The 15,941-nt window shown below is 35.4% G+C and overlaps 2 protein-coding genes across 3 annotated transcripts; both read right to left on the bottom strand.

Annotated features, from left to right (window-relative positions):
- Nucleotides 1–6,008: 6,008 nt before the first annotated feature.
- On the bottom strand, nt 6,009–7,295 carry LOC147549472 (uncharacterized). The gene has a single exon (XM_086668307.1). It carries the CDS (start codon nt 7,293–7,295, stop codon nt 6,009–6,011), a length of 1,287 nt encoding a protein of 428 aa, XP_086524433.1.
- Nucleotides 7,296–7,435: 140 nt separating this feature from the next.
- LOC147549471 (uncharacterized) lies at nt 7,436–15,109 on the bottom strand. Of its 2 annotated transcripts, none has more exons than XM_086671576.1 (12): nt 14,722–15,109; nt 13,607–13,691; nt 11,697–11,961; nt 11,533–11,593; nt 11,133–11,215; nt 10,247–10,423; nt 10,070–10,156; nt 9,749–9,874; nt 9,493–9,648; nt 9,302–9,367; nt 8,720–8,875; nt 7,436–8,108 (listed from the first exon to the last, which is right to left on the bottom strand). In XM_086671576.1, the coding sequence occupies exons 8-12, from the start codon at nt 9,857–9,859 to the stop codon at nt 7,749–7,751; spliced, it is 849 nt and encodes a 282-aa protein (XP_086527702.1). In that variant the 5' UTR covers nt 9,860–9,874; nt 10,070–10,156; nt 10,247–10,423; nt 11,133–11,215; nt 11,533–11,593; nt 11,697–11,961; nt 13,607–13,691; nt 14,722–15,109; the 3' UTR covers nt 7,436–7,748. The 2 variants fall into 2 exon arrangements, with proteins under 2 accessions (XP_086527702.1, XP_086527703.1); XM_086671577.1 differs by having other exon boundaries at nt 10,323–10,423; nt 14,722–15,080.
- Between the last annotated feature and the right edge of the window lie 832 nt (nt 15,110–15,941).

Raw genomic sequence — 15,941 nt, 5'->3', positions numbered from 1 at the left:
ACTAACTCAAAATCCCGGTTTAGAGTTAATTCTACCCATACCAAACTAGCTTTTTAATAACTCACTCATACGGAATCGTATTTGGACAAAATTTGAGTCTAAATACAATAGCTCGACGAGAAGAATCCAATGAGACGAATCCAACGAGACATCTTGATTGAGATTATGATAAATATAGGTACATCAAATTAAGGAAAAACTGGTCCAGCTGCTTTTGAGCTAGGTACCGATTTCAATAGAATTATTATAGAAATTAATTTTGTTTGTATTAATTAACTCTGGCATACTTACTTTCGTTTATGCTAATTTACTCAAGTTTTAAGATGATATGTTTTGGATTTGATTTTGATTTTGATTTTGCAGACCTAATGATATCCTGTAGGACAGAGATTATTAGGGATCCATGCACTTTTTTCTCTCCAGATTTTTCTCAATTGAGTTTATTAAGATGCTTATGAGTGTGGAGCGGTGATACTTTTACAGAGTTTGATGTTCATGGTTTTAGAATTTAAAGGTATATATTTTGGCTATTAGTTTTACTTTTTGATGTATGAGTTGCTTCTTTGTCTTTGTTTTATGGGAAAACTATTTGCGTTGTCACTAAGAAAAATTGGATGAATGTCATGGTACTTGCAAATGAACTTTGTTCGTTATTTCGCGTTCGAGGAATGACTCAAATATTTTGATGTTTGTGGAAATTGTTCTGCATACATTGTCTTGGTTAGGCACTAAGTTCACTAAATATTGCAACAAGAGTACAAGGGATTGAGTTGGGTCCTGCAAAGAATTAAGCATGAATAGATGAGTTCCTGCAGCACTCCTTGTGGATATCACAATGAATGATTAATATCAACCAGAAATGAAGATCTTAGCTATAAGAGACAACGAGATCTTAGCTAGGTCACAAGGGCTACACCAAGCTACATCGCATCTGTAAATGCTAAGGCCCAACTTCTTGGTTGGTAGTTGATAATTAAAAAAAACCGTCCGAGTAGCTAGGGAGGGCAATGATCGATTTGTTTTGTGGAGTTGTTAATAGAGTCCGAATGAGTACCCATTGTTAATTAATTTTCACGCGGACGACGAATTGTTACCTCTTAAAAATTCTAGGGTTATTTTACACTACATTCGGATTTCATGAACATACAAACTTTTCTTAATTTTATAGAACATCTAACTGAATGGAGTCTAAATATAATGCAGAACGTAAACATCCAACATGAGATTATAGTCAAAACACGAAAGACCTAATTTTTAAGATGTTTAGTTTTTTTCGTAATAACTATTTCTAATTACTATTTAATCATTTGTAATTGTATAACATGCCAATGGAGAACTGCATTTTAGTACCCAACATATCTTCTGGCATGACAAAGAGTTGATAATGATTAAGAAACTCTTAGAATAACAATACCTGACATAGCCTTCAATAAATTTTAAGTAATTCTCTTGTATTTAACAAATTCACCCACAGTTGTCAGTTGAAGTTAACTGACAGTTAATATTCATGACCCTATTCCTACTTAATCAAAAGGTCATGTCTCTTTCACAAAATGAAGAATATCCATGCCCCTTACGAAAAAAGAATATTTTGTTTTATAATCACATCTTATTAACGTCTATTTCTAGCTATAAGAAAATTAGAATGATATGAAAAGTTAACATTTTACCAAATAAAGGGGAGATTTTTCATTACGTAAGATCCTTGAATAGCAAGGATTTGGATATATTTTTTAAAATTACTGCTTGAGAGTCACGCAAGACGGTATATTTGTAAAAAATGATACTCCTACAACGTGTGAAGCGGTATATTTGAAAAATATAAGCACATTGAGTAAGAGAGGTATTTCTAGAAACTAGAATCTTAAGATCCACGTCAGACAGGAGAAATATTTTTTAAAAACCATAGTTTTTCAAAACTAGGGGCTCATCGCCGCGGTTTGAAGAGATAACTATGGACTTTAGGTCTATATAAAAAGAAACACCACAGACACTTTCTCTGCCATCCTAAGAAAATTTCTATTTGAAATAATAGATATGGCGTTTGCGATACACAATAAGCAGGTCAAGGGGCTAAAAAATGATGGTAATTTTCTCTGATTTTGATTTTGTCCATATTATTTTATTTTGAATGAATTTTATCCTCTAATTTATGTTTGATTCTAAAATTTCTTTCATAGTTTTTCCTATAAAATTGAAATGCCATGCCAGTAGTGATGTTGGTGAGGTGAAACAATCTAGAAATGTGTGGTATGGGAAAGCGACTGCCAAGACATCACCCAATAAATACGGTAACTAAATCTCTCTTTATATTTCAGATTATTTAATTATGGTTAGAGAAAAGTTTTTTACTTTTCCCAATTTATTTTCTTGATTGTCAAGATGTAGGTAGTGTTTGTTTCTTTCAAAACTAGATTGTAAATCTAATTTGATATTTGAATTGACTCGGGCGGATTTAAGGTTGTTTGATCTTTTATCTGACTCATCTATCCGATTCATTTGGATTGAGAGTGATTTTTCCATTCGAGTCATATATATAATAAGTCCGAATAAAAAATTTATTAATCTGAAATGACTATTCTCACCCTAACAATAATAAGTTCGACCTAGATGACTGAAGTTCAGATAAACCCGACTCAGACTAGGTCATCTTCAGACAAAAAACAATGACGATTACATAACGTTATTTGCAACTTCAATATTATCGAACAATTTTTGCCTCTGATAAATAGAATAGGATTATTTTTCTGTTTAGACGGCTGAAATTTATTTGTAACTAACATCCCACTAAAATAATTAGCCCTGACCTTATCTTCACCTGCCCACATTGAAAATTTTTATGAGGAGCTTTTTCATTGATAAGTATAAGACAATTACGTTAGAGGAAGATCGATTAATTGCTTTAACGAGAGGTAAATTCAGAAAAGCAAATGTCAATTAATCTATCAACAGACAACATATTTCACTAGACTCAAAATGGGTTCATGGCCAAAATAAACACTTGAGCTAAAGAATCTACATAAAGTTCCTACAAGTGTGTGATAAAATATGTTCAAACATAGTTCTAATAGAATAAGACAATCGTACATTGTAATAATCATGATCTTTAAGTGGGGGTCAATTGTTCAGAACTTTTATCTCTTCAAAGTTCTAAGACCTTTGAAGTTTCGCGTTATTAGTTCAGATTGTTTTTTAAGAACTTTAAAAGAACGCGTTGTTCATCTTTTATGAAAAATTAAGAGTTTTTAATCAAAGATCTGGCTCGGGAACTGTTCGAGACAAATTTACTCATAAATTAGTCAAACAGGTGGATCTTTGAAATTCTTACTTTGAATGTACCTAAAAGTTATTGTCAAGCCTGTGTGGTAGGGGGTACCGGATGTGAACCACATGGAATTCTGCAAATGAAATCAAAATAATCCATTAATGAAAAGAATGTGTTGAAAATAGAGGAAAACTTTTAACGTAAAAATTAGAAACCCTTTAGGAAGAACCATTAACGCACTTTTAAGCTTCTTTGGTTTAGAACAAGAGGGACAAAACCATGAACCAACAAGGACTGGAACTATAATGGGTTTAAGGAAAAATAGATATATTCTCTGAGAATTGTTTTGATTACACAAAAGAAATCGATTATCGAAACAGTTCTCAGAGAGTATATCAACACACTATTCTCAGAGAGTACATGAAATTTAATCGATTATCGATATCTTTCATGTAATCAAAACAGTTCTCCGAGAGTATATCCATTTTGCGTTAGACCCATTTTGGTTTGAGTCCTTGTTGAACCATGGTTTTGTCCCTCTTGTTTAAAACAAAGAAGCTTAAAAGTAATGGTTTCTTCCTAAAAGGTTTCTAATTTTTACGTTAAGGGTTTTCCTCTATTTTTAATATATTTTTTTCATTAATGGATTATTTTCATTTCATTTGCAGAATTCCCTATGGTTCAAACTAAACTCATTGATTTCTTCCAGATTGAAAAATCTTTAAGTTATAAGAAGCCAGCTAAGGGTAAAAATGAGAATTCTAATATCTAGTACTATATGTTGTTTATAACCCTAACAATCTCGTGACTAATTCGATCGTGTTGATGGATCAATATTGAACCCTTTTTTGGTTTAGTGGTACAAAATAATGAATTGTTAAGTGTCAGTATATATCAAGGTTAACTAGTCATTTTGTGTCCTAAAAGCAAATGGCTAAGTAGTTGGGATTATCCGGTCCACCGCAGTAACTCCGCTATCCCATAGGGATCAGGGTAGCCTGGGTCGTCTCACGCCCAAACCTCGAGATAGTTGTTAACTTGTTATGTTAGAAACTTTTAATAGTTAGGGTCAAATTCGAATTGGTAGAGTAGAATGAAACACATACACGCGCAGACCCAAAAGTTAGTGAAACGCGGCTGAAATTCAGCCTGGATGTGGTTGAGATCGGCATCTTCCATTGACCAATCTCGAGCCAATCCCCGCTCCACTTTGAACTGCTTAGTTTATAAGTGATTTTGGTTCACGGCATTGATAATTTAGAGGTACTAAGGGCAGTGTCAAGTTTTTACTTCATTGCTGTCTCTTCGATATCAAATAGTCATTGTTCCGTTATGATTAATTACTTCTACTTCTTATTTTTCTCTAGTTTTTTGGATATTGGTATCAAATTTTTTTGATACCAATATCTTGTACCAAAAAAAAATTAAAAGCCAATACTACTAATCCTAGTAGTTTTTTCATAGTGTTGAATGAACCATACTAATGCTCTCAGGCTATTGTTCGCGCTTGGGGTGGCGGTAGGGCTAGCCCCATTTTGGTACATGACGTCGGATCCGTAGGTTTTTAGCATTGGCTTTATACTGGACCAACTCTTTTTCTCCAAGAACCAAGGGAACAGGCGAAAAATTTCGTACCACCAAGTGTGCAAACATTGGTTGTTTGTCTGAAGTAACTATTTGCATTTGGCTCTATTCCACATAATCGCCCCACATTCTGGTAAAAAGTTCGATTATTTCTTCTTCACTAATATGATAACTGCGGGAAAAGTTAAGAAATAATGTGGGTGGTTGTTCGGAAGTTATGAAGTTCACAGTGAGAATAGCTTCATCAGCCAGCTTGTTAATGAACATATGGTGACTTTTCATCCTAATAAGCCATACTATTGAGGCACTCAATGGGTTCCTAAGTAGAACAAAAACCAACAGAGAGTAAAGCTTCCGATATTCGGTATGGAAATCTCGAAGATCGTCGACAGTAATGGTATGTCATCGACTTGATCCTTAGGGTCCATTCAGTGAAGTTGCCGGAATATTGGTGGAAATGAGGGTATTGGAGAGAATATTTGACATTGTTGGGAGAATCATCTCTCGGGCGAGCTACCCTTACCCAAATCTAGCATTTGTGCGTTAGTTGGATTTGCAACCTCCCGTTTTGTTCGCAGTTGATGTGCAATATCATCACATATTTTGGGGGCATACTTGTCCCATAAAACATGGGGATTGACAGGATTGCACTCTAATAAAATGATTGAAAATAACCTGCGCAATTGACCACCTGTATTCATAGTTATTGCTTCTTCTAAGCACTTTATGTACTCTCCATCATCTTCCAGAAGTTCGCGCGAAACACACACTGCTCTGAATGTGTCATATAAAACACCATTGAAAGTGCGTAAAGATTCAAATGAGGAAGGCCCTGTAACAACTGTTAGCAATAACCGAAGATAAAATCGTTCCCCGGCATTAGGACGAACAAAGTACAATCGTCCTATTGCGAAACCCTTTATACGTTTGTACCAAAGTTTGCTTTCTTTGTCCCATACATAGTATTCTGGGAACTCTTGGTAGGTGTAGTTTCTTGCCGTAGCATCCAGTCCACATCGGAAAAAAATGCCATTAATGTCGACATTTGTTGGTCTGCTTGATATTGAATGACCCCGACCTCACATGCAGGATTGAAAACGATAGAGTGCATACCAGGTAAATGTACGGCCAACCTAACAACATTTCGGTTTTCTTCATGTCACAAATAACCCAACAATCTCCAAGCAGCTTCAGGAGGTGCAATATAACGTGAGTCGAGATACTGTTGAATCTCGTCTTTCTCTCCCACAACCACTGTAGCTCGATCGTCACCCTTATAAATATATTTGTGAATGTACTTAACACATCGTACACTTGCACAAATTTCAACATTAATGTGACAATTAAAGAGTTTGGAAAGATGTGGATTATATGGAACAACATTCCTGTTATCAACCAAGTGTCCCCTAACTGTGAAAACACGTCTATCATTACATCGACGATACGTTGGGTATCCATCTTCAGCAAGTGTGGTTGTATGAACAAAAGTTCTAGGATATCCTTTCGAGCATTTTCCGTCGATCATACATGGGGACGTGACCCTTTGTTGACCACACGGACCGTGAACCATACAATTTTTAACTGTCTCAAAAAGCAGTGGGTCCTCATCTTCAGAAGGAAATTCAGCTGAAACGAAACAATCAATTTGATCAGCTTTGTGAATTTTGTCTGATTGTTGTAGGAATATGAGGGCATGCATATGGGGTAATCCACGCTTTTGAAACTCAATTGTGAATACATGGGCAACAACTTTATCGAAGATAGAATCTTTTTGAATTGAATGCATTAATTTTTTCCTTTTTAGTTCAAAAACACGAGTAACCAAATCAGAACGATTAACGACAGTTTGATTCGGTAACAGAGCAGAAGTTATCTCTGGCCATTTGGGGTTAGCTGTCATTGTAATAAATATATCTGGATGATGATAGTAACGTGTGATTTCCATAGAGTCTTGGTATATTTGAAACAAATGTCTACTGCTCTCTGTAAATGAAGAATGCAAAATGAACCTACGACGCACTTGGTCAGGACGTAACCCATCAGCAGATATATCGGTAAGACCGTTGTAAAGCTCTGACTGCAATCGAGACTGATTTTGCCTAATATACGTTAGACGATTTTGTTCGGTTGAGGCCCAAGCATCCACCAAAAACTCTTGAAATAAGTTGCATGCCTTTAATATAGTTGAATATTCATTGGGGCGTTGGAATAAACGGTAACTATAAAACTGCATCTGTGTTAGTCGTGTTTTACTTATCCGGTTATTCTTCGTATCCCATTGCTTTAATACTGGATCCCATCCTAGCTCTCCATACAGGAATAGTAAAATATAATGTAACAGCAAGTAGGCTGGGTGACATTCAAATATCATCAAAAATTCTCTTGAACCTTTCAAGTGCAGGACAATATCTCTTGAAGTTGTTGATTCTGTACCATCTCCAGGCATTAGAATTGCTATCTCATTTGATGTAGGTAAATCATAAATTCTTCTATCAGTTGCCGGGTTGTAATGTAGAAAAACCGGTAGATGATTATTAGAAGGATTGAGATGGGATAGAATTGCACGAGCTTGTTTATATATTGGGTAAAAGACATTATACTGTAGTAAAGTATCTTGAATGATTTTGAGAACTCTAATGTCCAACTCTACATTTCTGCTGCTTCGGATTCGTAAAGCGTAAGAAGGATCATAGATATAAAGTTGTGCGTAGGATGGTTCTGTCCCGTCCTCAGGTAATAGTAATCCAGTCCTATGACGCAACTCTCCATGAATCGTGAATGAGTTAGGCCCACGACCATTCAAAACTCTAGGTTCCAGGGTTGCACCGAGACTTGTAAATGCATTTGCCGCGTTGAACCTTCGAATATGGGTTCGAAAGGATGTTGATAATGAGTCAACTCAATCGTATAAAGATTTTAAAGGCAATGGTGGTTCATTCAGTTGTGGAAGACAAATTTTCCCTTGCAGACAACATGTCCCAAATAAAGGACATGTGGGAGAAGACTTTTGCAATCTCTCATCAATCCAGTGAAGTGCGTGACAATCACAACATATGAATTCCATTAATCCAAGGTAATGACGATCGACTGAAACAGTAGAGCCGTAATTTGTTTGGGAAGATGAAGGAGAGGTTGGTTGTGGAAGGGCATTACATTCTTTTATAAACATAGATTCAGATTGTGGAGGTTGTTCGGGCTGGAGAGAATGTACTCTTGCCCGCTTAGATGCACGCATAGCATGACTTGATGAGGTTGCCGCCTATTAAATATTAAACGTAACATTAGATATTAGAAGATAATTAATATACTAGATATTGAAGTTGAGAACATGTACATGGGGGAAAAGTAATGGTAAATAACCCCAATACCTCATTAAAAAAGTTTGTAGTTGTTTTGAAGGTTGTACGTTAGGGATGTTTATTGGTTTACCTAATCTTAAACTCCGTCATAGTATATATAAGGTGTTTCTTTATAAAAAGTTGGTTACGCCTACATCTTGGATGTTTAAAAATTGTTTCAATATTTTCATCAATTAATCCACAACTATATGTATAAATTTTGGGCATGGAAACCCATTAAATTTGAATGTGCGTAATAATATGAATGGACATAGATGTTTTTGTTTGAGGTTAGGTGTAAAGTAAAGAAGGAGGTAAATAACTATGGACTAAATAGAATCAGTTACTGACATACATTAGTAGATATTTTCGGTGATATTCCCTATTCTATTATGGTTAGACGTTTCATTTCCCGACTTCTACGTTGTCCAATGCAGTGGGTCTAGGTTGATGTGGAAGAAATTAAGTACTTGAGTTACAAATACATGAATGTTGGAAAATAGTGTAAAAGTTGAAATTTAAAGCATATCACCTCATCAGTAGATTGAAAACTTGTTGGAGGTAAAGGTAGTATAGGGATATTGCCTCTAGTTTGACATACATCAGTATGAACTTCATACGTCTTTCCCTTATCTTGTGGTTGAGTACGTTCGCGTGCACGACGCAAGCGTCGTGCTATAACACGATCCTAGTGGGAAAGTAAGTAACAATTGATATTTTAGAAGATAATTAGTGTATTAGATATTGAATTTGAAGGACAGGTACAATGCAAAAAAGTAATGGTAAACAAATTCAAATACATAGTCGGTGGTAGTTCGATGTGAAGGTTGTATGTTTGGGGTGTCACTTGGTTCAACTATTCTCAAACTCCTTGAAGGTGCATTTTGAAAAATGTTGATTAGGCCATCACCTTGGACATTTAGAAATATTAAAATATTTTCATGAATGAATCCAAATATATTGTACGAACTTCGGTGAGGAAGAATGAATAAATCCAAATGTATTTAATAATATGAAGGGATGAAGAAGTTTAACTTTTTAGGTTTGGTAGAATTGGAAAGTAAATAACGGGGTTAAATTATGATAGACTAAACAGAACCAGTTAAGAACATACATTTGTAGGTACTGTCGTTGATGTTTCATTTCCTCCTTGGGTTAGACGTTCCCTTTGCAAATGTGTCTGTTGTCCAATACAGCGGTTGTAGGTGGATGTTACGAAATTTAAGTACTTAACAGGAAAACATGCATATTGTAGATTATAAAATTTAAAAATCAGTGTAATGGTGGAAAGGTAAAGGAAATTACCTCAGTAATACATTCAACAGTAGTTGCAGCTAAAAGTTGTATGGGGACGTCACCTTTAGTTTGACATGCATTAGGTTGAATTTCCAGCGGGCTTTCCTTATCTTGGCGTTGAGTACGTTCGCGTGCACGATGCAAACGTTGTGCTATAACACGATTCTATTGGTGAAGCAAGTAACCGTTGATGTTGTAGAAGAAATTTAGTGCAGAGATATCTAAGTTAGGAAGATGTACAATGCGAAAAGTAATGGTACCAAACCTCATAAACAAATCTGGTGGTTGTTTGATGTGAAGGTTGTATGAATGGAATATCTCTTGGTTCACCTATTCTCAAACTCCGTGAAGGTACATAGTTTAAAGAGTTGATCATCCCCTCATCTTGGACCTTTATAAAATTGTTTAATACTTTCATCAATTAATCGAAATATATATTGTGTAAATTTTGTACAGGAATGGGCAAAAAATTCAAATGTACATAATAATATGAAGGGATTGAGATGTTTTACTTTTTAGGTTGGCTGCAAAGTATAAAAAGGGGTTAAAATTAGGATGGAATAAAGAGAATGAGGTAGTGACATACATTAGTAGGTAGAGCCGGCGATTTTCCCTTTTCTGCTGGTGTTAGAGGTTCCCTTCCCCGACCTGTACGTTGGGTAGTACAACGGTTCTAGGTGAATGGTGCAAAAATTACGGACTCAAATGCAAAATACATGAATGTTGGAGATTATTCATTGTAATGGTATGTAAGGTAAATTACCTCAGTAATACATTCAATAATGAGTGGAGGTGAACCCTGCGTGGGGACGTCGCCTTGAGAGGGAAGGGAAAATAACTGAGTAATACTTGCATGTGTTTGAATTTCCAACGCCTTTCCCTTATCTTGGCGTTGAGTACGTTCTCGTGCACGACGTAAACGTTGTGCTATAACACAATTCTGGTGGGTTGTTTGAAAGAAAAAAAGAATGATGTAAGAGGTTCCATATACTATAGTTAGGAAATCATCTAAAAAGATAAATTTTTTGAAATAAAACGAATATTCAGTGTTAGAAAATGTTTTAATATTTAGTCAACTTTCATTTAATTGAGGTGTCTCAATGGTGGGTGTGAAGTTGGGGTCTATTTCTGATGGTTGTGGGGGTGGGGATGTGGACATCTGCTTCTGTGGTTGCATCCTAAACAATAGTATATGAATAATACTATATCCAGCAGATGTGAAGATATAATTGTGTTGTAAATTTTGTAATGGTTGTGTATCTAGCTTTCAGACCTGTTTAATTCCCTTTCATTTATATGTTTTATCTACGGAAGTAAAACCATAATAGATAACCATCTTGTAATAATTAAAATAAAACTGTGGAAAGAGAAAAGAACACCATTCAATGGATAGGAAGATAACCTAGTTGGTTTGTTGATGAAAAAATTTAATGAATTTTAAAATTATGTTTGATGATGATGAAGACAATATTCTAATGTAACGTAAACCACATCCTTTTCTTTTATTTATAAAGTACGGAAGTTGGTTTTGTGCAGAAGCTACGGACTGAAAATGTTGCCTCTTATTAATAGCTAAGTAGTTACCCGGAAGGAGTAAAGTAATAGAAGATGGGAAAATGTAAAAAAGAAGTGTTATGCAATGTTCTCACCTTATATAAGATTGCCAGAACATGAGTGCGTTGAGATCGTCAAGAAGGTAAAAACTACACACCGCAACAAATGATAAAGCTAGCTGAATCCCTCAATCAATAAAAGTGAGTAAACGACAACAGTTAGAGAACAACTGAAGCGAACAACTACAGTTAATGTGTTGTAATGCTTTATAGAGCAACAATTTTACTCATGATATTGTAAGAAACGTGTAAACTTCTTCAAGAATAAAAGTTTAGTCGATGAAATGCAGTCGTTAACAGATATGAGAAGAATTTTAGTAGAAGTCCATGTTACATTCAGCAAAAGTGCACCAGAAAATAAATGAGAAGATGAAGTAAGAAAAATCGACCGTATCCCACACCGTAACTGATATGCGGAAGGGCTGTTCTATATTACCTGAAAACGCCTCCTTTACTTGTGGATGCTTACATTTATGAGGGTGAACCAGCAAGGACAGCTACAAAGTCCAAGCAATACAAACAAGCAAATAAACATCTTTAACCTAAATATGAATAGACTCGTAAACTCATGATGAAGAATTGTTGCCATGTGAAGCGTACCTTTCTGTATTGTGTCTTCAATTGTTCTGGTGATGAATCGAAAGGTAGTTTAACAAAGTTAAGCGCAATTGGGCAACCCAATAGTAGATGCCAGTTAGGATGGTGATGTGGCCTCCGATGGCCAATCCGAATGTGACAGCTGGATTTACATGACCGCCTGAGATATTGGCGGCTATGGACACAGTCACAAACAATGCTAAGGCATGTGCCACGACAATGGCGACTAAACCAGCAGGATCTAATGCTCCACCGGATGTGAGCTTACCTGCAAAAAAGTATTTACATAGATATTGTTCGCAGTAGTTTGACAAAAAAGATGGGACTAGTCTCTCACTCCCAAAGAATGAAGAAGCTCGGCACTCTCGTGATGTCCCTGTTTGTTGGTTTAATTGAGGCATAAGAGGTCATATGTTTAAACAAAATAGAAATTTTTGATGAAAAACCCAATTTTTGGGACCTAATCTAAAAAAAAAAACCCAACCCGGAATAGTAACTCATATAAAACCCAAAACCCAAATATTATTTCATATCAAACCCAAATACGGATCCCTATGTGCCATATCTCACAAAAACGCATCTCCAAGACATCTTATATTTCCATAATTCCCCATTTACCCTCTTATATATACTTCACCAAATATTTCCACTCCCTCTCTATCAAATCAGTTATTGGTTTTCTCTCTCTAAAAAATTTTCATCTTTATCTCTCTACATTTCACTCTTTCTCTATTTGGAATCAGAGACTTATCTTTTTCCTCTCCATTTATCTCTCTTCATCGTGTTCATTCCTCTTCATATCACCATCTTCTTTCGTTTTTAAGGAAACCATAACTTGTTTGACGAAAACATTCATCATCTTCTTCGTTTTCACACTTCTAAAGCTTCATCTTCTTCGTTTTAAGACTTCTAAAGCTTCATCTTCTTCGTTTTCAGACCTTCAAAAGCTTCATCTTTTTTTGGGTTGTCTTTATCTTAATATCTGTGACATCCAAAAAGATCGAGATTCATCATCTTCTAGCTCCAAACTTCTCTATTTTATCATCTTCTTCACCCAAAAGTACAGGTAATGTTTGTATTTCTTTTGTTTTTCTCGTATAGATTTGTAGATCTACTTATTTGAAGCTCCATTAATGAGGTTGTTCTTGGTGTTTTTTTATCTTATAAGGTTCAATCTTGTAACATCCCTATTTTCTATATATATATTAAATTAGGTGGAAATAACAAAACTCTAGGTCAATTTGAGGTTGGGCCTAATATGAAGAGTAAGTTAGTGTGAGCTTGAGCATCATAAAATAGAAGTGGGTTAGAAGGAAAACTAGGGTTGCTTGAGTTAATTATATAAAAAGGGTTCTAGAGCTCTTTTTGTGGATCTAGAACAAAACTTAGAGAGAGAAAGAGAAATGGTATTTCTTTGGAGAAGATTTTGATGAGTAAGTTGAAGAAATCTATGTATTGTTTATGTTATGGTTAGTATATCTTCTTAATCTTCAACAAGCCACTCTTAGTGAATGAAGAATGGATAAAGAAGAAAAGAGGTAGAGATGGAGTTCTCCAGAGAGAGAAAGAGGCATGATTGTGGTCTTGATGTCATCCAAGGCAAAAGAGGTAGATTTCTTATCTCCTAATTCTTTTGTAGGTTTTTTCAATTTATTCCATGATAAGTTTAGTATTATTAATCACATAAGTTCTATAAAGAATGATTGAATGATTTAGATATTAGTTTTATCTTGAATTCCAAAAAATATCTATATAGGACAATATTTTGATCTAACTTCAAAAATATATCTGGATTGATTGGTAACGAATCTAGGTGTCCAGCTATATTTCTAGTGGTTCAAACGGTGAGTTAATTGGAGTTCTGAGCGAGGAGTTACAATAGTTTTCGTACGAGGTGTCAGAGCAGTCCCTACTATATTTCTGTCTAGATTAAAAGTAAATCTGGTATTGATTGATAATGAATCTCGGTGCGTATCTCTTTTTGTTATTTTTGTTTTTCTGACAAACACAAAGCAAACAAAACTAATTAGAATCTAGGATAAAAGAAAATAATACTTATATCTAAGCTACACGTTGCTATCCCCGGAAGCGGCGCCAAAAACTTGATGCACCCGAAAAGGTTGCAAACCCAAGCGGAGGTATCAAGTAGTACCCGGTAAAACCGTGGTCGATCCACGAGACGGCAAGTGTAACTAAAATACAAGCTAAAGAGGATTAAAGTGACGAAAACCTAAATCGGAACAAGTAAAAGGAATTTTTGTATGAAAGGATGACTAACGAAGAAAAACAGAAACAAATAAAGTAAAGAGGGGGGTTTTAATTAGGCATTGACCAAAAAGAAATAGAAGAGAAATACGTAAACTTGAACTATTAACTAAAGATTCTCGGGAGACTAGGGTTTTATTCTAAATATGAGAGAGTTTAAGGATTCGAGAATCCATCGAGATATATTTGCGTAGATGCTTGTTTGGGTCGATTCTCAAGTTTGAGTCTTCTCGACTCTAAATTAGATGCTCTAAGTGCTAGATATACCTAATGGTCATAACTACTCAAAGGGTCATCATATTCCATTAACATCGAGTCTAGATCGGAAAGATCGATTAACAAGTATCTATATGACATATGCTTGACATAAGACATGAAACAAGTTTAACCGATTAACCTAACATGATAGAGATATCAAACATACTAATCTAATCAAACAAACACGTACATAAACATATCAAGATTTCATCCCTAGACCTCAACAAATTGATTAGCTACTCATGGTCAAACAAATATTGAGATTCAAGGTTAAAGAAGAAACCACACACATGATTTTATAATTTGAAATACTAAGAATCACAAATGAGTTGACAAAAGTAACTTAACACAAGTTAATATGCTTTTGGAGTTGTTGAATAAGATAAAGAACAAGTAAAAAGAATGGAAGAACAAGGGAGAAAATGGAAGAGGTTTTGGGTTTTCCCAGCTGAAATTTGATTAACACTGCAGCCAAACAAACCCTAGTCCAACTTGATTTGCTCACCACTTCTCTTGTCCAAACAGCTCCAATCCTCACTTCAATTCTCAGCCACAGACCAACTTCAAATGAAGCCAAAACCGCCCTTCAAAAACCCAAATCTACTTCTTAAATCTCACCCAAAACAGCCACATTAAACTACTCCTTTGAATACCAAAACAGCCTTCAAAATCTTCACAAAACCGTCAAAACCACCACCAAATACCAGCCTTCGAAACAACCCAGCCAGATAATCAAAACCGCCACCACCAAATCCTCCCAATATCCGTCCCTGGTTTCTCTATGTAGTCGTTCTTTTTTTCCTTCTCTGAGAATCGCCTCCCAAGAACCCTCAAAACCTCCTTGATAAAAATCGTGTCCCCTCCATCAGTCTTCTCCTCTCATTTTTGTTTCCAAGACAAAAACCTAGGTCCCTTGCCTTGGTTGTTTGACTTGGGCCAAATAGGGGTGCTCATAAAACTTATCTTTCTTCCTCTTTCTTGGGCTCTTGGGGCTTGGAATTTGGGCTGTTGCTTCTCTTTAAGAAATTAAAGTGGGTGCCCTCATCATTCTCTACATCTTCTAACTTTGAGCAAAGACCGAAATATCCATCGACTTCTTTCTATCACCACTTTTTCATCTGAACTCCGATTCGATTCTTGTCTTCACCGTTGGACTCATCGTTGGCTCTACTTTTCATTGGTCCTCTGACTTTTACACAAATTTATTGAATCACCTCTGGTCCAAATGACCAATTCGCCCTTCAAGCGCCTTTCTTCCATTTTTATCCGTTTTTCTTGTTCAACTCCATAGATAGTACCTAATCAAAAGAAGTTTATAACTAATCAAAATAAGTAGACTAACTCATTTAAATTAAGTGACATAAATGTGGTGAATTCACACCACATCAAAGAACAAAAGATTTTTACCAAGTGAAACACCCAAAAATCACCAACAATACCCTAAATGTTTGAAACAAAATCCCAAATGTCTTCAACATAACTGTAAATGTCTCAAAAAACAACCAAAATGCTTAACGAAGAACAATAGCTTTTTTACCAAGTAAAACACCCAAAAATCACCAACACTACCCAAAATGTTTGAAACAGAATCCCAAATGTCTTCAACATAACTGTAAATGTCTCTAAAACTCCCCAAAATGCTCAATGAAGAACAATAGTTTTTTTACCAAGTAAAACAACCAAAAATCATCAACAAACCCCTAAATGTTTGAAACAAAACCCAAA

This window comes from Eschscholzia californica, unplaced genomic scaffold (assembly GCF_041429995.1).
Source record: "Eschscholzia californica isolate CP2 unplaced genomic scaffold, dmEscCali1.0.p SCAF_3, whole genome shotgun sequence".
NCBI lineage: Eukaryota > Viridiplantae > Streptophyta > Magnoliopsida > Ranunculales > Papaveraceae > Eschscholzia > Eschscholzia californica.
Note: the sequence above shows the minus strand (reverse complement) of the source record. Positions and strands in the feature narration are given on the sequence as shown.

Excerpts from the sequence above, each read along its gene's own strand:
- LOC147549472 (XM_086668307.1), bottom strand. The coding sequence starts at position 7,295 with ATGCCTGGAGATGGTACAGAATCAACAACTTCAAGAGATATTGTCCTG.
- LOC147549471 (XM_086671576.1), bottom strand. The coding sequence starts at position 9,859 with ATGATCAACTCTTTAAACTATGTACCTTCACGGAGTTTGAGAATAGGT. Across the intron at positions 9,649-9,748 it reads CCACCAGATTTGTTTATGAG|AATCGTGTTATAGCACAACG; the intron begins GTTTGGTACCAT and ends CTTCACCAATAG. Across the intron at positions 8,876-9,301 it reads CAACGACAGTACCTACAAAT|GATCGTGTTATAGCACGACG; the intron begins GTATGTTCTTAA and ends CTTTCCCACTAG.